Source organism: Stegastes partitus, unplaced genomic scaffold (genome assembly GCF_000690725.1).
Source record: "Stegastes partitus isolate 25-593 unplaced genomic scaffold, Stegastes_partitus-1.0.2 Scaffold509, whole genome shotgun sequence".
NCBI classification, from domain to species: Eukaryota; Metazoa; Chordata; class Actinopteri; family Pomacentridae; genus Stegastes; species Stegastes partitus.
Genome location: NW_007578240.1, coordinates 248,543 through 271,731, shown reverse-complemented (window position 1 = coordinate 271,731; position 23,189 = coordinate 248,543). Strand labels below are relative to the sequence as shown.

At 43.0% G+C, this 23,189-nt stretch overlaps 1 protein-coding gene across 4 annotated transcripts in view; it reads right to left on the bottom strand.

Moving 5' to 3' along the window:
* Positions 1–23,189, bottom strand: part of nhsl3 (NHS like 3) — a 54,293-nt gene that overhangs the window by 27,437 nt on the left and 3,667 nt on the right. Inside the window, exon 1 of one of the 4 annotated variants that reach the window (XM_008287618.1) lies at positions 12,480–12,942. The exons of the other annotated variants lie outside the window; for them this stretch is intronic. Within the exon in view, the coding sequence (XP_008285840.1) occupies positions 12,480–12,612 (133 nt within the window). The 5' untranslated portion in view covers positions 12,613–12,942. Of the gene's footprint in view, positions 1–12,479; positions 12,943–23,189 lie in introns of those variants that run through there. 4 annotated transcript variants of the gene reach the window in all.

Sequence of the window (23,189 nt, the reverse complement as noted above, 5' to 3'; positions counted from 1 at the left end):
TGTGGAGCAATTTTTCTATTGAAGTGTGTATTGTTCTGCCAAATTATAAAATTTTTCACCGGGTCTGATGTACATGGCAATTTTGGTGAGTTTTCGAGTATGTTTAGGGCCTCAAAAACGCGTGTCTTTGGCACGAATAATAATAATAATCCGAGCAGTTCCAATAGGGTCTTCGCACCCTTTTGGGTGCTCGGACCCTAATAAGTATGAACAGTGAAAACCAACATCAAACAGATGATCCTAATAAGCTGAGAAATCAAATTTGAACTGTTATTTAGAGCATCACTGCATTCCACATAAACTGAACTAAATCAACAAGCGCTGTTCTTTGATGATTCACACAGAAGCGTGGTCTGTGTAACCTATCCTCGGAGTCTGAGATCGTTTACTCAGCACAGATGAATCCTGTGTTTGCTGCAGTTTTTAATCCTGACCTAAAGTAGGCTGTAAACCTGAGCTGAGGTGACTGATTGCACCTCAGGACCCTCTGGGAGGGCACACAAACACAGAGCTAAACTTAGCTGCTGCAGCACCCACTGTGCTTAAAAATAGTAACTGTCACTCTTTTAGTAATTATCCCTCCTCGTTCTCTTCCTCCTGTTCTTTCTCTCTCAACCTGATAAGGGGATTGTGGGTATTTTTCCTAAAGGAGCATGAGCTGTTCTTGCTGCTTGTCGTTCCAACTTAAAAGCTTTTTTTTTTTTTTGAGAGCTCTGCAAACACAGATACAGAAATGATGCCTCACAGCAGAGACACAGCTGACCCACTGCTCACTACATCGTCAGGCGCAAAACAAGATAATAAATCTATTTGTTGCAAATTGGTGCGTGGGAGTGAGTGCAGGAGTCCCCTGGTTGACCCTGGAAAATTAGAGGCTGAAGAGCAATGCGAAGGCCTCCAGACCAAACCACCCCGAGAGAAGACAGACGAGTACAAGTATAAAACCCAGATAGAGAGAGAAGCCAATAAACAGATGAAAACTGTATTGATGCAAAAACCCAGAACATTTCACCACTTAATTAACTTGCAGCAGTAACTCTTTAGTGAGCAAATATGCTGTTTCACCTAAGATAAAAACATCTTAGGACTTAAATGTTCTTAAAAGTAGATGTGTGTCATGCAGTGTGATGCTGGGCCACCCAGAGACATAAGGTCTCCATAGGAAACACAGGCAACAGCTGGGAATACGATAGGACAGGTGCTGCAGGTTATTTGAGGCCATGTACCTCTAATGGTGAAGAGTCTCATTTGCTGTGATTGACGAGGTAATGAGAGACCTATAGCTTCCGAAAAGACTCATCTCCGGACAGGACAGAACAGGCCTGCCGCCGACAAGTCTGGTTCTCCTTTCAGACCAAGAACCTCTTTTTAGTCAAGTCTGACAGGCCGACCGGCCAGTTTGAACCAAAGAAAAAATGCCTCAGCAAAAAGTGCACAACCTAAAAGTTTACTTCTTTTACATTCACAGTCTGAGGTTGAAGTTTTGCTTTTGAAGTCACAGCAGCTTAAAGTTTGACACTTTGGGAAATGTGCCGATTAGTTTAGTTTTGCTTAAAAATAGAACGGGAAGATGAATATTACTCTTATGTCAATTAGCTTAGCATAGCACAAAGTAACAGCTAGCCTGACATCATCTGAAGGAAACAAATCCACCTACCAGGTGCCTCTAAAGCTCAATAATCAGTATGAAATATATATTTTGATTAAGCTGAGCAAAAATTAAAGGTTTGCAATGATGATGTGGTTTTTATGTTTGTATCCCCCATAAGTTCTACACTTCATGCAGCTTCATATTTGGTTTAGATATTACAGTATTGTAACTCCTCCCATCTAATCTGATTTACCAGACGTTGATTATGGATATAACTCTGCCATCGGTCAATCATTTCACGTGGCTGTCTTCTCACCTTCTGCCATCTATGTGTTTATGCTTTCATAATCCTCTTTGCTATGGGAAACAACAACAAAAACCTCTGTGCCAGCAACCGATCACAATGAAAACTTCAGGTTTTGCAGAGTGTTTGGGTATTAACCAAATGTTCCACTTAAAGAGTTTTCCCATCATTATTTTAAGTGGACATCATTGCTGAATCCTGCGATTAGCACCACCCAATATGATTGTGGAAATCACAAGAGCATTTGTTCTTGTAGCAGAATGATAATTACTTTGCAGCTTTGTCTTATTTAACCTTCTACAAGAAAACAATGTCTCACTACCAACTCTAATCCATAAGGAGGCAGCAGTCTAGACAACGTAGCCCAGGTGTTAACATCCTCTAGTTCCTTCTAGGGCACCCCAAGGTGTTCCCAGGGTCAAAAGGGATTTATAGTCCCTCCAGCATAGCGTGGTATGTAGCTGTAGGGAGGCACCCAGGTGGGGTCCTGGTCAGATGGCTGAATCATCGAGGTTTCTGCACAATTAAGCCATCAGGGCGACATCATCTACAAAAGCAAGGATGCAGTCCTACGGGTCAATAAACTCGACACTGTCCAGTCCTTGGCTCCACCTTAAAATTCTGTCCCTAAAGATCAGAACAGAATTGAGAATAGAAACAGTTCGTGATCCTCCCCAAATAAGCACATTTTGTAAAATGTCAGACTCTGGTTTGTTTTCTGTGGCTTTTCAAAAAATACCAGTAAACCAAAATGTATGCTGTACCTGACACAGATTCGCTTTAGGTCAGTTTGTCTGTGCAATTCCTGCCCATTTTAAAAAGACAACCATTCATTTACTGTACAAGTCAGTGGTTTCATGGATTTACTTATCTGGGCCAACCTTTTTTTTTTTTTTTTTGGACTGGAATGAGCATTCAGTTTGCTTGCTGGACGACAAACCCCAAAACAGTGTATCCATTGTCACAAATAAAGATCCATGAGGTCTGAAATTTCACCACAAAACTTCTACTGCGATAAAGAGGTCAGTTCCACAGGAAAAAATTAGTTTCATACGTGGCAGCTGTTCAAACTCTGAACCTCCTTGACATTTTCTCAATCGCAATAATGACACAAAATCCAAATGCCACGGTCTGGTTTGTCTCATTAGTGAATCAAAGTGTATGTCTGCGTTTGAGCTCCCTTTTAACCAAAATGCCATTAATATAATTTATGCACTCATCCGTCTCTAAAAGTTAAAGAGATTGAACATTTTTCTGGACATGGACTTTTGCGTTAGACAATCACTCCTTGTTCTCTTCTGTACATGGACTCTCAGTCTAATACAATGGATTAATTGCATGTGAGTCAGCCAGTAACTGCTGTCACACAGGGGAATGGGTACAGAAGATGTTCAAGAATGGAATATATGAAGCTATAGCTGTGTTCAAAATCACCCCTTTGTTCTCTCATTCACAACTCCCTGTATATGGACCCCAATAGTCTATGTATAAGTTAAACGCAATCGTGTGTGTTGGGGGAGTTTTACCAGAGAGTGCCATGGACAGTGCTCTTGTCATTTCATTAGGCAGCTTTCCACTGCAGGAACTTGGGGCAGGTGCCAGGTGCTGCAGAGGTTTAGAGGAACAGCCTCTCTGATTGGCCATTTCAGCATTTCCAATTCGATATAGGATCTGACAGCTTCAAACCCTACGTTCACACTGAGTGCACCAGAAGAGCAAGTAATAGTAGTTACGAGACATAACTCCAGTTCTGTGAGCAAACAGTGAACAGAACCTCCATTGTTAGTTTGGTTTGTTATGTTAGCTTACATGGTGACGTTTATGTTGTTGATGGCGATGATAGAGAGAAGACTATGACTCAACAAGGACATAGAGAGGGCACAAAATGGTGCTTGTTGCCCCGCCTGAGTTCAACCAATCGGATTTTAGGTTCGCATAACGAGTATAGTTTTCTCAGAAGCACCTACCCTGTTGTTTTTTTTTTCTAAAAGATGTTCTATAGGAGCAGTTCTTGCAGTTAGAACACACGCAAAAGGTCTGGGTCCCCCTAAAACAGCAAGTTCCTGCCTTGGAAGACGGCCTGTTGAGGACTTTTTGATGGTGCTGAGTTACACATTGGATTTATCATCAGTATTGAAACTATCAAGATTGCAGCTTGTAAGCGTTTACATGAAAATAAGAACCATCTGCTGACGTCTTACTTACTGAGTTGTGACGTGAAACTGAGGAGACTGATAGCTGTGACTGTGTGTCATCTGAATCACACCGGACACATTAGGCTCGAACAGACGCAGCCTGTTTTCAACATACACTACAACACACAGATATATGTAACGGCGGTGAAAGTGTTCGCGCTCATCAGCTATATAAGTGCAACAATGTGTGTATGTGAGAGACAGCTATGCAGAGAATGAGTGCAGCGTGGGTGCGCGGTAACTTGTGCAAGTGACTTCTGCCTTCGACAGACAACAACAACTCATTCTGCCAACAGTGAGCCTTCATTAATGTCCCAGAAATTCACTCTTCCTCATCACTCTTCCTCAGCGAAATCCCATTATGCGCGGCCAGTGAACTAAGCCCCCGTTTCGTAAACAAGTCAAAACCATTTTGACTGAATCGGTCTGAAAACACAATCCGTGTGAAAAGACGACAGCATGTTTGAGTAAACCTGCTGCCAAATGTTGAAAAAGAGACAGCGGCTGGCACCGGCTCCACACCATCTGCACGGTACAGATATTCGGCTACCCGGTGTAACGTGTTCAAGTCCAAGGTTTCCTGACACCAGTACAATGACATCGCTCAAGATGCTGAGGTTAACGATGGCTCGTGTTGGGCTGGCAAAAATCCCCAAAGTGTAAATCGTCGAGTAGTTTGATTTGATTGACTGCATGTATGTTCAATTAGATGTCAACATCAATGAGATGTACTTGCCAGAAGCAATGTGCAAAATGCATTGATCTCAAAAAATAAAGGGTTAATAGGCTGAGATGTGAAAATTAAGATATCCAGAAGCCGGAAATCAGGTTTGCAAATCAGTTTGAAAAATAAAAAAAAGATTTGTAAATGTAGAAAAAAAAATTGTCCAAACTAAATTTTTCACAAATATATTCACAATGACATTGCACATAGGCATGAAAAAAAGAAACAAACAAGAAAAGTGACCTGCTTTATGAAATCTACAAACAGACTGAAAGTAGAAAACTGCTGCACTGCGTGTTACACTAAAGCACAAAAAGCTTCACAGTTGCAAGTATGAATTTTGCCCTTGCGCAACACATTTGTTGTCCTTTTAGATGCATCTCAGAATATTTAATCATTGTTTTTTTTTCTTCTTCAACACAATTCCAGACACAGGATCTACACGGAGCGACATACAAAACGAATAAAATACAAGAAACAGTGTAAATATTTCTAAATAAATCATATATTTCCTCCCTAATTTCCTAATGTTCCAGGGAAAGCTGCACTTTTCGAGCAAGTATTAGATTTGAAGTGATTGATCAAACAACTTCAGTCTGAATAGTCACAGCAGAATTTCTTGTGGTCCTGATTTTATGGCAAAATGAAATCTAGATTTCCATCTTAGATCTCTAACTTAAGACAGAACAGACATCACACAGTAATTGTAGCAGCTTACAAACCCGATTTTACAAGAAGAAAACCCTAACGGAGCACTCAAGGCCAGTCTGACTGATGATTAACTTGATTTCAGTGAAGTTTAATCTGCCATTTTCTTCTCCTCCAGCTGGCAGGATGTGCTTAGCCGAGATTGTCACATGTTTTGAATTGGCTGGACGCAGCGGTGTTTGAAAAAGGAAGCTTAATGTAATCGTAAAATATCAGTTTGTTCTCGTTTCAAAATAATACGCATTAAATCCCACCCATGCCCAGAGTTAAAACAATGACCTCTGAATAATAAGGTCACACACATAGGTCTGTTTGTTTGCGTGTGTGTGCTGTTTAACAGTATGGCCTGATGCTTTAATTGAATTTAGGTGGCAATGCAGGAAGCCAACAGACTCAGCCCCATTACACAGCAATCCAAACACTTAGGCCTTGTATAATGGAGACAGAAAACCACTCTGATGCACTACGAGCTACAGGGGGGCTCTGAGCAGCAAATACTCAACAATAAATCAATAATACAATGATGTAACCCTTTTCAAAATCCCTCTTCTAAAAATTAAAGCTGCACTGGTTCATATTTTTGACCACTTGGCGACTCTTTAACAATAATCTTATGAAGTTGCTGTTTGAAAAAGCAGTTGCCTCCATTCAGGAGACAACGTTAGCAAATGTTTGATGTTTTGTTTATGGCCACATGAAAAGCAACTCCAATCATTTACTGCCTTTAGCTTATTATGCTGAAAATAACTCCCTGCTACTGCTTGAAACTCTATTATTTAGAGTGGATTTCTTCAGGCTTGTGACGGAGGGTAGAAGGCTCCTTAAAGCTGAGCAGAACTGCAGAGTCGGGTGTAAACTCTCTGCAAGGGAGACCCTCCACACCACACAAGGCATTTGATCTATTGTTAAAATTGCTAACTGGTGCAGCTTTAATTAAGCAAAAGCTTGTAAAGGAACATGTATGTATTCTGTGGTATAATGAAGCTAATGCTGCTCTCAACAACAGAATTTTTTTCCCAGTGGTGCTTAAGTTAAATTTGGGTCAAGTCATAATGGCAGAGCAAACTTACAAATCCTTCACATCCATTTTTCTTTTTTTTTGCATGCATGCGACTAGCTAACTGGCTGAAGATCAGTTAGAAAGAGTTATCCTTCCTTGAAAGTATTCTGGGAATGCCGTCCAATAGCTAAAAATTCCCGTGCCGCATTTAGAGCCAGAACAGGCAGACCGACCACAATTGCATGTCACCAGAAATGTTCTTTCCCCCAAGAACGAGAAAACAAAAGTTCCTGCGGCTGAAGGGCACGAGAGGACAGGACAGAGTAAGAAGATCGGCTTTCATCTCTGAAGATCGCCGTGGTGACACTTTGGAGTAACAGAACAGGAACATGAAGTTACAGGTGAAAAAGTGATGACGAGTACGAAAACAGAGTCACACAGGCGCTTTGCTCGTGAGGAAAACCTAATGGCACAGGAGGGAGGAGGAGAGTGATGAAAGAGAGGGTTTCTGGCTCGCTTTTAAACTGAAGGCTGAACACTTAGTGTGGAGAAGTAGAGAAAATGTTGGAGGCGGAGAAGAAAGAGAGTGAAATATGTCTTAGAAATACCCGTCTCTTTCACTTTCTTCCCATTGTTTTGCCTCATATGTTTGGAAAGGAAACAGAAAACTGACCAAAAGTAACAGAATGGAGGTTATATATGGTTGATCCCAAATGTTTGCATACCCATACCAACTTCTGACTTATTGTCAACTTAATTTAACCAACAGGGGGTTTTTTGTTGGTTGTTTTTGGCTGAAAATGAAATAAACAAGTGACTAAAGACTGTAAGACTTTGTTAAGAGATGTCAGTGATGAATTTCCAATTGTACATGTTTAACATGTGTTTTAAAGATCTCTTTGAAAAAAAAAAAAAAAAAAAAAGATTTAAGTTCTATACCATTCCAAAAGCTTCAGGTAATTTCTACCATTATCCAGAGCTTTCTTATACAACCTAAACTAAGAACAGCTGACACAGCAGTTCTCTAGTCAGTTATTAGTCAACTGCAAGTCATGACTTCAACCAAAGAGCTTAGCGAGCTGCTATTAAGGTTTATCACTCAGAGAGCTGCGCACTTTGTGGCTGCTCACAAGATGGTGAAAAGCTATAAAGTTGTATCCAAGTGTTTTCAAGAGTCAGTGGCCACAGTGCAAATAAAAAAAGTGCAGGGAGTTCCACACTATGAAGAATCTCAAAGGGTGTTGCAGGAAGCCAAAAGGGACTCCGTGCACTGTCAAGAGTGGTTGTGTGAAAGGACAAGAATAATCCAAGCATCATCACAAAGAGCATTGTAATGAATTTGACCAATTCTGGTGGCGACATCTCAATGGGGGATTCCACCAAGCATTGAACAAGGCTGGTGTCCATGGACAGCGAACAAGGAGGACTCCACTCCTCCAAGACTAGCACAAACGCTCACCAAAACTTTGTAAAAGCACATCTGGCCAAAGAAGACAGCTTTTGGTTATCAGTTCTGTGGTCGGATGAAATGAAAACTGAGTTGTTTGGAGACAGGATGTGGCTCCTTTTTGGCAAAAGAAAGGAGAAACCCCAAGAACGCCAACCTCAGTGTCAAGCGTGGAGGTGGGAGGTTGTCCTTGGGCAGCACCGGATCTTCTGACAAGACAATGATCTGAAACATGCAGCCAAAGTGGTGAAGAAATGATTAACAGAAAATAACATAAGTATTTTGTAGTCACTCAGGGAGTCCAGACCTGAATCCACACAGAACCTGTGGAGGAACTGAAGACGAGAGCGAAGGCAAGGAAGCCTTCAAGCCTCAAAGTCCTGGAGAGCATCACAAAAGAGGAGTTGAACAAAATCCCAGTGGAGATGTGTCGAAAGATAGCTAGCAAACATACGAGGTGTGTCAGAAAAGTGTCAGGACTGGTGTCACAAAAGATATATTTCAAATCCAAACAAAAAACTACAAGTGTTTCCCTTCAAAGTAATCACCCTGGAGTATAACCCGCTTTCCCAGCCTTCTCTGCCACGCCACCATGCACTCCTGGAAGGATTCTTCTGGGATCCACCGCAGCTCCTTCCTCACAGCCATCTTCATGTCGTCCACGTCTTTAAAACAGGTCCCCTTGATGACCCCCTTGAGCTTGGAAAAGAGGAAAAAAATCCCACGGAGCCAGGTGGGGTGAGTAGGGAGGTTGCTCCAGCACGGCGATGTTCTCCTCAGTCAAGAACTGTGGGATGCTCAGGACATTGTGAGCAGGCGTGTTGTCATGGTGAAGCAGCCACGACTTGTCCTGCCATAACTCTCACCTCTTCTAACACATTGAACAAAGCAAACGCTGCAGGATCTCTTTGTAGACGTGCTGGTTGATCGTCTGAAGGGGAAAACTCCTAGTTTGTAGTTTGGGTTTAAAATATCTCTTTTATGAGACCAGTCCTGGAACCTTTCTGACAATAAGAACCAATTCATTGCTGCGGAGACAGAGAAAGACTTTGCCACTGATTACTGAGAAAGGGTTTGAAATATTTGGCAATTCTGGTAAAAATGTAACAACAACAACAACAAAACATAGAAACTTTATCATTAACATCTCCAACACAGTGTCTTACCATCTTGTGTTAATGTCTTTGCAGACATTAACACAAGATGGTAAGACAGTCAGAAGAAACCTATTGGTTAAAAAATAAATAATAAAAATAATGATCCAAATAAACCACAAGTTGGTTATAAATAATTCTGGGCTTAACTACACGTGTCCAGGTATTACTTGCTTGCATGTACAGCAGTGATGCACAAAGAGAAACATATAAATAACAGAACAGATCAGCATTGAAAGACGAGATGGGGTGAGGCGTAGGAGGGGCAGATAATCGCAGAAACGAGAAGTCATCCTCTCTTTATCCAGCTGTGTGCTGCCTAAGCTCTCTGCGGGGACTCCGTGACTTTGACAGTGGCACACAGTAAATGGGATCTTCAAAGGAGGACCAGGAAGAGAGCGCCTTAGCCCCGCTTACAGAAATCAAAAGGCTTAGGCGAGCCTTACCAAGCAGGATAATGGAATATGGAATATCACACCCCGCACAAGACAGTTGTAATGAAAATGGCAGGGAAATCTGCTGGCAGCCTTGTTCTCCAATTATACACAAGACCATACAGCGTGTTCCTCCCTTTTCCTGTCCTCATTATATTCTCCAGACGAGAGTCACCTTCTTTCAATTCTATCTTCAGTTTCACTTTCCTTCCTCTTCTTAATTCTTCACTGTCAACAAAGCTACGTTTTTTTTTCAATTTTATTTTCAAAGTCGAAGGTGAGCAGCCGGTGTAAATCTTACTGTATCCGCATGCAAATATCTCTCCTTTCAAATGATGAAAGATAACAGCAATCCAAGGTCAGGAAGACAGCCACACAAAGCAGAGAGGAATGTAGAGGAACTGAAAAGTGTTGAGGGGAGGAGGGGGGTGATATGTGCTGATATTTCAGGTCTACAGTAATGCTGGTTTATTAGACGGCTGATTTGACATCTTAGTGAAGACACGCTCTGAGTCAGACTGATGAAAGCCAGCTGAGGTTCTCCCTGCAGACTGGACGGTTATGAGAAAGTAATACGAAACATCTGGAGGCTCATCAGCTGCTTCACGTGATTTTAAAAAGGAAGGAAAGTGTGACGGTGCAGATACAGTGTGGGTGTGGGGCTTGTGCCTGGATCCTTCTGCATCACTGACCACCTGTGGATGCGAGTTCACAGCGACCTCGTGCTCACATCTACAGATAAAAGGGTATCAGTGTTTGCTCAGCCGCTACAATTACCGTCCGACAAATGTTATTTCTGCTGATAGAAATCCAAGACTTTGCCTTAAAATCAGAAATGTTCAGCACAATTTGAATCATCATCAACCTGAAGAACAAAACGCTCCCCTGGATGACCTTGAGCTCAAAACGCCTGGTAGCCTAAGTGTGACATCCAGCCGTTTCTCAGTGTGTGAAGTGCTAAAGCCGTGGACATAAACAACCTCTCAGGTGTTGTGAAGGGCGCCAGGCTCTGGAGCAAGCCCAGAAACAAAAAGATGACACACATTTGAGGAGCACGATGAGGATCTAGTTCATCTCCTGCATGTTTCTCAGAGAGCCCATGCACTGCTGCTGCCTAAACTGTGGCTTTAATCCATTAGCTATGGTTTACTGCTACAGAAAAAAAGTGATTTAAAAGACCGTTTCATCAACTGACATGAGCGCGTGTGCGAGGATATGCGATACAACCCTTCCTCTTCCCTCTGGCTCGATCTGGCTTTATTTTTTTTTCACTAAAGAGAGCAGCTAACAATCACCTCAAAAGCAGCGACTGAGTTTCGTTCTGACGCGCTCTGAGAAATCGTGTGTTTGTGTGCTGGATGGGTGCCCATGCGTAAGGAAATGGGTTGGAATGTAGGAATGCATTCACACCCCGAGTTTCTGAATAAACTGCCTGTGAATGAGGTGGCGAAGAGAAGAAGACAATCACACCCACGCAGACGTCGACCACCCTGAGAGAGAAAATGAACATGTGTTTGTATGCAAACACAGCCGTGATCTACGACGAGTGCAGTCAATCTATTTTGTACACAGACGCACACAAATGCCGTCCCGGTGTTTGGATAAGAGACATTCTTGCTGTACTGACAGCTGATGAATGACTCGGTACCATTAACACACAGGCTATTCTGTGGCAAGCAGCAGCATCAAGGATCAATTTCGGCCACGGTGGCGAAATGTAAGATGTGCAGACGGCTGATGTAAAATATCAAGATGACAATAATTTGTAAGACTACAGGATTCAGTATGAAACTGTTGCATTTCTCTCATCTGGAAGTCTAGAAAACACAACCAGAGGAAGAATGGAAGTCTGTTAAGAGCTCATTAGTCTTTGTCTTGTTACTGCCGTTTGGCTCCAGCCACAGTGTTGCTCATATTTCACGTCCACAGTAATGTAATCTGCTTATCAAAAGCCTCTTTTTTTAATCACTAATCCTCATATTTCTCTCAAAATGAAAAGCAAAACAGACAGGTTAGTTGCAATAATTACCATATTTTGTTAAAACTTTGCAACACTGACTCTTGAATCGACTTGCTAAAATCCAAGTAAACTGCTTAAAGTCAAAATGAAACACATCCGTCTGTCGGTTTCAGCTGTGCCTTTGATGAGCAAATATTAGCGACCCAGAATCAAGAACGCTCAAACTGAAAAAAACACAGAGACAAGGTAAAATGATCAGGTGTAACAATCACAGCAACAAAAAGCCGATTAAAAATAGACTCTGCCGAGGACAGAAAACACGAAACAGAAAGCAACTCCTGAGAAACGGATTATGTCAGCGGCACCCTCGAGAACAACAAATCTCAGTGTCGGAGCACTATCTGACAATCTGTCTGCGTCTGTGTGTGTTGAACCAGTTTGTCGGGTGTGTTTTTTTTCTCGCTTCAGGGCCAGCTAACAGAGACAACGATCAGCGGGGGACGGGCTGAGCTCTATTTTCCACTGCAGGTATAGTGGTCTGGCAGTGACAGCTCATGGAGTCATGAAATAATGCTCACTCACAGCCACAGGATCCCACCCACACACATATGATCCCACTGTGGCATTAAGGTGGATGAGTGGGGAGAAAAAGGAGCAGCAGAAAAGGTGAGTAGTAAATTCAAACGCTCTGTCAGCAAGGTAAACAAATTGGCAGAACAAAAACAGGGGAAAAAAACCTCACTTTTGCCGACACACAACCCTCTTCTGCACACTTGTGCGATAAGCAGGATGCCTTGAAGCTGACGAAGGTAAAGTCAGCATGGGAATATTGTCACTCTGCACCTAAAAAGCTTACGGCAGGAACTAATTCACATGACCGCACACAGCCGACTACACGAGTCATCTCTTCTCAAACTCCAGTTTAACAACTAAGAAAGACATCCAAGCTGCTCTCCTCTTACCTGTTTTAAGTTTGTCTGGACGTCCAAACAGCCAGAAGCCGGCGGGTTTTTCCCGGTTGGGACTCAGGCAAGTCGGGGAAGACAAGTTTTTATCTGTCTGGACCTTCTTCTTCTTCTGTACGCTGTTCCCCATTTTGGGGGCAATCCTGAAGCCCCTAAAGTGGGTCTACCATCTCGTCGTCCCGTAACATGACATCTGTATTGAATCCCTCCAGCATGAGCGTTCACTCTAAGCCCTCCTGAATCCCTGTGGTCAAACCATTCCTGCTGATTCAGCCCTGCTCACACACACACACCACAGTATTTTTTTGCTAAAGACCCACTGACACCATTCCTCTAAGACGAACAAGCTCCAACTCTGACACTATCATAAAAGCAGATGCAGCAAGCACACAAAAAAAATGCAGCACACACACTCCGATAAGTCCTCTCCTCCGAGCTCACACACTGCTAGTCATGTACATCCAGCTGCTGGAGCAACATCTAACACTGACAAGCTCTGGTGTGTGTGTGTGTGTGTGTGTGTGTCAGCGTATGTATGGGATTGTGTGTGTGCCCCTCCCACTCTCTGCCTCTGTGATCGCTCTGCGCCCGAGCTGAGAATTCAAACAGCTGAGCGTCGTCGGTGTTAGAGAGAAAACACAAAACTCCATCATATAGCTCATCAAGTGATCGGCACAGTTTTCTCCTCGTGGTTAACGGCACCTCCTCCTAAATTACTCCTGCTCTGAGCGGTTGTCTTTATTCCAAAACCATTAGGAGCCCCAGCTGACAGACACTGTCAACACAATGTAGTGATGGAGAAAACACAGATTCTTCTGTGTCACACACAGAAAGCTGCCGACGGCGAAGACAGCAGATTATCAGTCGTGTTTATGCTTCGGACTGAGTGACAAAAATAAGGAATAAATACTGAGATACTGCAGCCTGAAAACAGCAGAAGCGTGCTTAATATTTCAGCTGACAGGTGCAGCTCTTCTGTCGGGCACCTTTTGAAATTCCTCGCACACGTGAGAATGCACAGATAAAAACTAGAAGGAGCGGGATCCGTGCCGGTCAACCAGTCAGACGGATCAAAGCTTGTTTTGAGATGAGAACATTCCAGCTATGCTTAGAGGAAATACAGATGCTGAGCCAGATGGGTGAATTACGAGAAAGAGAGATGACGGGGAATCCTAGAGAAACATCATCACTTATGTTAAATAGAGCACCGACAACACAGCGGTGCTTTCTGTCAATTTTTAGCAAACTTAAGGAACTAATATAATCAAGGTAAAGGCACAGCACTGCAGTGTCAACAAATCTTTATTGGAACTCTTCCTCATTCCCTAAGTTTTTTCCTCCCTCTGCCTCCTCACGTTTCCCTCTGTTCCTAAAAATAATCACGTCTGTCTTCTTGAAAAGTCCCCCGAATACCATGTCAGTGATGATGTCATGGGCTTTGCCGTCACTGAATGCCGGTGACAGGGCTATCGCAGCCCCGCGGATCGATCCGGAAAGAGGTCAGAGAGAGAGAGAGAGAGAGACGACACCGCCGGCACGGTGCTCGTCTTGTGTGAAACCGAGATCCTTCGTGAGGGGAACAAAATGGAGGAAGAGGAAGGGAGAGAGAGATGATGAAGAGCGAGAAAACGAAGCCACAACCCCTCATCGTGGTCGCCCCCCGTTCCTCCCACCACCCCTCCATCCTCCTGACTCCTCTGATGTACTGCTGGAAGATAAAAAGCCTCCAATAAAAAGCAGATTTACTATCTGGGGAGGGAGAGGGAGAGGAGGAGGAGGAGGAGGAGGAGGGTAGCGTGGAAGAAGAGAGCTGCTGGGCAAAGAATTTACAATCCCTAGAAGAGGCATCGATTTGAATGTGAAGAGCAGGAGGACTTAGTGGGAATTTCCAAATATGAATCATGAACGCTTGTAGTGCACGTGTGTGCAAACGCAGGAGAAGAAAAGACAGATGTGTGCGCATGATATCACTCCATCTTCCCATTGTGGAGTGTAAAATGATCTGCAATAAACTGCTCGGAAAGACGCGCTGCCTCCTAATGCAGAACCACACCCAATACATTTGTGCTGGTCGAGTACTCCGAGCTCCCTATCTCATCTGTCATAGAGAGCTATAAGAGTGCACTTAGTGTGTGTGTGTGTGTGTGTATATGTGTGTGTGTGTGTGTGTGTGTGTGTGTGTGTGTTGGATGCTCTGTACCCTGCCTTCACCTACGAGCTGCCAAACATGCCCCAGATACATTTAAATATGAGCGTGATCAAAGTATGTGTCATTGTCGAGAGAGATTTTAGGATTTGACAGTTGCAGGGAACTCAAAGGAGAGCAGTGAGAGTCAGTCGGTGTGTGTGTGTGTGTCCATGTGTGTGTGTGTGTGTGCACGTGGGCACATTAAAGGACATTTGTGTAGAGGAATGCCGTTGTCAGGGAATACTTGTCAAAGAGAGCGGTTGTCAGGGTGACCATCACCAAGGTCTCAAGACACGATCACAGGGTCTACCTTTGGAAATGTTTCTGTTTCTGTACTTTATCTAGTGTGTGTGTGTGTGTGTGTGTGTGTGTGTGTGTGTGTGGGTGCGCCTGAGAGGAGGGAGCTCACTAACAGTAGCCTGAATGGGAGCATTCAGAGTTTTAAAAAAAAAAGTCATTCTACTCGGTAAAAAGAGTACATGACCTTGATCGTATCTCTTCACCTTGGTACGAGTCTTTACAGTTAAATCCTCACAGTTATTAAACCCACTGCCATCAGCCCAGCACTCCCATCTTGTGGCAAAGCTCTGCCATCGCCACGACACCCTCAGGACAAACAGCTCTCAGATCCATGCCCCGTCAACAGCATTTAGAGCTGCAGAGAACAACAGTTGTATGTTGTATACAGACCATAGACTGTATAAAAGATGGACGTAGCCTCCGTGACGTCACCCGTTGGTTTCTGCACTGAGAAAATGAAGCCAGGGTTTTGCTACTTCCTGGTTGACATCTTGGATTTTTGGAGCCAGTGACGCAAAAATCGTCGGAGGGGGGCGGAGCCATAGGAGCAGCGATTGGTCAGACGGATTGAGAGGCGGGCCCTCTCTGCCCCGCCCACATTTACCGCCTTCTGCTCGCTTCATCTGTATCGTCGCTGCCGACTGTCAATCAAGCCAGCCACGCCCCTTGCCCCGCAAAATGTTGACGATTTTTAAAAAATTCAGTATTGATTTATTTTCAGATTGGCCACCTGATCTCTGGACTTGACCATGAAAACTAATTTTTTTAAAATCCTGAGCTGGAGGAATGCAGTATTTCATGATCTGTGATCACTTCTTTTCCAATTCATTTCTATGGGAGCCAGGGCTTTTTGGAGGCAGGACTAGCGGACGTAGTGATATTGCAGGTTTTTGACACTTCCGGGTTGGCTTCATTTTTCGGGGCCGGTTGCTACGTCCATCTTTTATACAGTCTATGATACAGACCTGCAGTTTGAGCTTAACATGTACCATCTACTGGCCAAAACCCCCCCACAAAACATAGAGGTACACAGGCCAATGTGCACCATCTACAGGCAAGGAAAGGGATGAGTGGTGCAACTGCAGTATCTTCTTTGGTGGAGCAGCAGTTTGCATGAGAGAGAATGTGTGTTTAAAGTGCAAAATGTGACAGGTTTTGTGAACTGCAGCATATTTTTTTTGCTGAATAGTGGGAGAAATATAAAGTTCATGCTGCTCTGAATGTCACTGTGTGTCCTCCTGGTTGGTTTGTCTCCCAGAGGGTAATGTGAAGATTGAGGAAAAAAAAGCAAAAGAAAATAACAAATGTGAGATAGTGTTGAATAATTTAACTATAAACTGAAAGCGTTTTTTAATTAGTACGATAGTTGGCCATGTTGCTGTTCTTTCAGCCGTCCTCCTGCAGCTCTAAGCTCCTCCCTCCAGATGAGCACACACTGCAAATGTGCAAAAACAATCTTGCTAAAAGTCAACATTAATTTGACCCTTGATTCAAACGCTGCAGCTGAGTAAAAGTCCTCCATCTATACCATTTCTCCACCACATCCCACGCTTTCTTTTTATTCATACAGACCTGTGATTGGCTCAAATCTTGGCTAGGTTTTTCTAAAGTCTGAAAACTAAGCCAGGAGGAGATGCAAAAGTCTAAGTTCTTCCAAAACCACTTGAATTACAATATGCTGAAAGATCAGTATGAAACTTCCCCCCAATTATGCTTATAAAATATTGCCTACCCTAGCTTTAAGTCCTTTTTTAATTGAATTTTCATGTACAAAAATCACATAATGTCTTTAAAAAGCTACATTTGAACAGTGCAATGTTTTGACAGACTTAATTACCGTATTAGAGCTCGCACTTTTATAGATGATTACTTAAATATACACTATACACCCTTAAAGAAAACAGCAGCTATAAAAAGAAAATAGCAGCCTGCAGCTGTTAGCAATTTTAATGTTGCAATGTTTAGTCATTTAACCCTTCAGGTAAAAATAGCAGATTCCAGTCTCTAAAATGTAAAGTTCCTGCGTCATATATGGCTTTAAACTGAACCTCTTAGAGTTTTCGACTCTGGAAAATAACTTTGTTGCATCTGTAATTAATTTCCTTGCTTTAGGTGGTGACATAAACGACCGTGATTGATGATGTTCCTTTCTTTCTCTATTTACTGATGTGGGATGGCATGCACAGACAACACAGGTCCTAAAGGAGAAGCCTGCTGAACACAAGCCACTCAGTTTGCGAGGCCACAAGAGTCCAGCCGGATGATCAATCACACTGCAGCACTGCAGCTCAGATCAGAAACAAACACAAGATAAAGTGACACTCGTTAGCGTTCCCAAAAGCTGCACCGAGCGCCAGCTAACGGAACATATAAGGCCTCGAGCGTCGCTTTGCTCAAGACTCGAATTCCTGAGTTGCTTTGTCATCCTGTGGTCCATTCTTCTCTATGCAGAGAAAAAAAAAAAGCCAGAAAGACAGAGCACGCAGCTGGATCAGGTAAACAGTGTTCAACAGGTGTATCTGTTACATCCCATTACATAAGAGGAACCCCACACACACACACACACACAGAGTCTTAAGGGTAAATCAGTTGTACATCCTTGTGTATACAGACTCCCACTCCCTCAATCCCACGTTGATGTCCTCCAGCTGCTTCCCTGCCACATCAAACACACCCCCGTCCTATAAAACAACCCATTATCTTTTATTCCATAAACATGAACTCTGGAAAAACACTGGATGATGAACACAAGCGATTTTTAGCAACCTCTTCCTGCATAAATGTATTGATGGCATTTGTTTTGGACAAGAAGAGGAAAGATGTATGAAAAAAAAACTGGTAAAGTAAGCTGTAGGCCCTATTACCTACAGTGATGATCAAATTCATGATCACAAATAGTGATGAGGACGATCATTTTCACATTCAGGTGATGTGTAAGTGTTTGTTTTGTATGTGTGAATGTGTTTGGTTGGGCTCTATCAACATGCAGGTGAGGTAAAATCTAATAATACAGATTGAATATGAAAAGCGAAGGGTTGTGGCCCCAATTCTTAGTCAGCATTCCTGTTCTTTCCGTGTTATTTTGACGCCTCCTTCGTGCCGTGCAATCCTCCTCACACTAAACGTGACCCGAAAGACGAGTAATGTTTCACTCCGACATCACAGTCGGACCCTATTGTTGCCTCACGGTATTGCTGCCACAGCAACGTGTTCCTCGCAGCGCCGTTGCCCGGGAGACGTTTACCTCAGCGATGTAGCTTTAGGTCCGCGGTGACGGATGAGGGTTGGCGCTATCTGCTTACCCAGGTAAAATTACCTCGCTCATCAAAGTGTGTGTGTGTGTGTGTGTGTGTGAGCAGTGAATGATATTCACAAGGGTACATAGTGGGGTTACATTAAACTTTCACACTCCTCCCTCTCCGCTGCGCACTTTTCTTTGCCCTCCACTCGCTGCTTTCATCCTGTCAAACTGTATTAAAGTAGCCCTGAGTTGTGGCCTGTAATAGAGCTCAGGCTGTATACAATGTTCTCTATGTAATGAGATGCTTGCTCTTCAATTACGCTGCTGGGTCTGTAATCGACATTATAGTTTGTGAATCTACACACCCTGACTGCACTTTGTGATGTGGCAGCAACACACACACACACATACACGCACACACACACACGCATACACAAACCAAAGCAGATAGAGAAAATCAAGCAAAGAATGGGATCCATTACAAACAGATTTACAAGGCCTTCGTTTGTGACAGTAAAAAGCATTCTCATACGGACACGCACAACGCACGGCTTGCAGAAAACAATGACTACACACACGGGCACACATGTGGAATCCTGGGGATTGCGCAAAATGACCTCACCGTTCAAGCAGCCGGCAGCCAAAGACGGGCTGCGCTGGACAAAGCAGGTAGTTGCGGGGGCTCTATACGCCCTTGTGTGTGTGTGTTTGTGTGTGGAGGTGATGTAATGAATGCTGGCGCTGGTTTGGCGCCCGCCCTAAGCCCGGCAATATGCCGCTGCCGCACAAACACTGAGATAGCCTCTGATACAGGGTAGCACTCGGTCACACACCCTCACACACGGCTCTGCAGACGTCCGCACACAACTGTAAACACGCGCTGATTACATGGTGAAAAGCAGCGAGGGCCAACACACCCACAGTGGTGCTGAATAAAGGGTGTTGGGCAATCTGAGAAGCAAAATCAAAAACAGTAATATGCTGTAATGACTACGCAAAGAAACTGCAAAAACTGGAGGGAGAGAGAGAGAGAGAGAGAGAGAAGGGTGTGTGTGTTTGTGTGTGTGTGTGTTGAGAAGTCGCTCTAATTAAAAAAGCATTGAGAGAGTGTTCCCTAAGAGTCCTCTCAAGGCTGAATGGGGCTTTGTGATTCGTTGTAATCTCTCCTCTTCATCGCATAACTCTAGGCCCAATCTGGCATCCAGGCTGCCGTGCACGTTCACGAGCACGCTCACAGACCTTGACACACACACACATGCACACACAAAGCACTCTGATGCACGGCTCCGAGGAATTCAGCACATCAAAGACTGTTTTTTTTTTTTTTTAAGAATCTCTGAAAAATATAACCGGCAGCCAGTGCTGGACTGCGGAGCTCTGGATCACAGAGAAGCAGATCTGAGAGAATCATGCAGGGATGACACAGCTAATGTCAACCCACCAGCAAAGATATAACGCAGTAAAGAGGACATGTAAGCGAACCATCACAAAGATGTGCACGACCGACAGCAAGTTCATTACAAAGAAGCGAGGAGATGTAGCAGATTGCCAGAGAAAAATAAAAAAACTGTTATTTTAGAGTCGCTGATTACTTTGTGTGATATTAGAGTTGAATGTTAGATCAGTACAAGCCATACACCAATCAGCTCCAACAATAAAACCACCAACAGCTGAGATGAATAACACTGATCAGCTCATTACAATTCGGTGCTCCGCTGGGAAACTTTGGGTCTTGGTATTATGGATGTTCAACTCACCTAAACACTGCTGCAGAACAAACAAGTCTCCTATATGGCACTGCCACTCCCTAACAGCAGCACCCTGCAATAACCTGCCCAGGACCAGCTCGAGGATCAAGACAAAGAGCCTCCAAACTCTGATCTAGCATTAACGGCAGCGGAACAAGCCTGATCCACGGAGATGCCACCTGCAACCCAAAGAACTCAAAGGATCTGCTGCCAACATCATAGTATCAGTCCATGCCCCAATGGGACAGAACTGTTTAGACAGCATGAGGGGGAGCCACACAATACTGGGCAGGTTTAATTTAAAGGTTTTATGTACCTCAGAAAAGGCACAAATGATTGTTGTCTCCCTGACTGATCATTTTGTGCCACCATCTGACACATAAACACTGTCGCCCACAAAGTTGGAATAATTTTTTTTCCACATACATTCCTCTTTTTATTTCTATTTATACACATTGGTAATCACGTCTGACCAGGTGCAATGATCACATACTGAGTCCCAGTTACCAGGTAAAACAAATTCTGACTTTGGAATCTGACTAAAGAGTGGGACGTCCTGCCCATTGACACCACCAACAAGCTTGTGGACAGTATGCCACGAATCCATGTCAGCGGTGGCCATACTCAATATTAGTGACTGAGTGACATTTGAAAGAGCAATATTGAACATTCTAATGCATGGAATCCCCTGGAATATGTATTTCCTGTTATACGACCAAGATTGAAATATTGAAACAAAACCCTTAATCTTTTTGTTCAATACCCCCAATTTAGTTTAAGCCTGAATACACAGTTTGCAAAAGTTAATTGTGTTTTAAATTTTACTGTGATATGAGTTGTATGTACATTGTGATATCAATAAAGTTTTGAGAAGATATACCCGTTATCTATCAAGAATAAATCGCATTGTCACATTCATTTTATGAGAAGAAGTACAAAAATATTTTATTCCAACTTTATGGACAACAGTGTAGTTTCACATGCAGTACTTGTATGTAGTACAGCTGTTATCAACAATAAAGTAAAGCGTTATTACTCACTTTTCTTTGGTCCATTTTGAGTTACTTCACATTAGTGCAGAAATTGGTGGAAAGGAGAAAGAATGACAGAAAGGCTGGTGTTATATGTTATAATACTGTTATAGGCGTCATCTCAACAGGTTCAAACTAATTCGCACAGACCATATCCATATTCGCAGCCCAAAATCATAAGCACCCTGCAGTAGTGTGCATGCATGAAATACGTAGATACGACCTCTTGTGCATATATAAAACGAAGTCCCATGAACTAGAAAAGCAGTCAAATAACAACGACAGCTACACATCGGTCGTGTCTACAAGTCTGGCACATGCTGATGACCAAAATATGCCAACTAGCTAAACATCAACTAAACATTAGCTGGCAAGAAACAAATAATCTGATGCACAGCTCATGTCAGTGAATTGTGAAAGTTGTATTTCCTTCTTGTGCAGTCATTGGTTCAGAGAATTTTTAGTGAAAACGGTGACTACTGTTCAAAAACAAGTACAGTGTGCTTCTTTGCCTGACAGGTAGACAATTAGGTTTTTTGTTTTTGAAAAAAAATTCGAACATAATAAGCAAAAAACTTATAGAATAGAATAGAATTGATCCCTTTGGTGCAAACCTCAGGGTAATTGTTGATCCATGTTGCTTTAAAATGAAATAATAAACCATTACATATGCAGCACAACCATGCAGGTGCGTGTGTGTACTTGCTGAAGTGATGGTGTGTTTGTGTGTAACTGCATGTGTCTGAGTGACGGCTTTATCGGCACAGACTAATTCTTTGTCTGCTCAGGTTGACGAAGTCGCCCAGCGGGTTCAGAAAGAACAAACTGCAGCCACAGGAAAAAATAAAGGTGCAATGAAACAATTGTTCACTGGTGGGAAAAAAACAAGGCTTTCCTCACTTATCTGTGTGGGAGACAAAGTGCCAAAGAAATCATGTCCAAACCTAACAATGCGCTCGCACACACACAAACACAGGTGAGAACAGGAAGACTGACGATTGTGAAATGGTATAATTGATTCTTTTGTTGGAATAATAGGGCTTGAGCTTCTGTGTATGTAAGTAAGAATTCATATAAACAGCTGCTTTTGGAATATTTTAAGGATTAACACAAAACAGGCTCATCATCAGGTCCACTCACTAATTTCTGCTACTTCTGACTTCACAGATATTTCTTTAAATTCAAACTTTGATCTGATAGTAAGCACATTTAAAGTTGTACCAGAGCTCCCCTCTAGTGGCGCTCTATCTGCTCTAGTCATCAGACAAGGTAAGGAAACAGTTACTGAGCACAAAACAAAGGGGAAAAAAAGCAGTAACTTGCCATAAACACAACTTATTTATGACTATCTGCAGTCTGTTTCTTGTCATGCGTCTCAGTGGTCCTCTCTAGTCTTAAAATGGAAAAATCACTGACACAAAATGCCCCAAAAAATATGGTTCCCACACATTCTTCACGTCCGCCTTCAACCACATCCTCTGCTGGGGAATTATTAGCACTACTAGTTAATCTTTGGTGTCAGATGGAGTCACTGTCTGTTACCCATCCAGTATTCATAGTTCTCCATAGACCTTACGAGAACCACAACGTAAGGCATAATAAGGGATCGTGGCAGTCCCTTTTAGGCGGAACAGTACAAAAACCACAAAGGACTGAAAAAAAAGTTGAAAAAGACTGTGAATCTGGATTTCCAAGGGTTACTACAGTAACACACACAATGACAGAAGAGAAAGGGATGGGTTTAGGGGGTGGAACAAAAACAGGAAATGGGGACTGTGGGTAATCTCTGTGCTGCCGACCAAGCAAACGCATCAGTAAACAGAAAAGGGGATTAGACCCCTGCGTCAGTGCATTTGCCGGTGTCACATTTTGGCGTTTTATAAATGTCCAGACTTGATGTCCCGACGATAACGAGAGCTCCCCTCACTTCATATCTTAATCCAATTAGTCAACACAGTCTTCAGAAATGCATCATAACCGCACAGTCTGTGATCATGACAGACAAAACAAGACAAAATCATACCGCAAAGTCACCAAACAAACACTCTCAACTAACCTTAACCTTGACACGGAATAACCATGACGAGCTGCTACAGAACTTGTATGCATCTTTTATGAGAGGCAGACTCTTCTCTTGTTGATATTAGAAAGACTTTTTGCACGATTGACTCTTACTTCATGCAGTTGCTGAGAAACAAT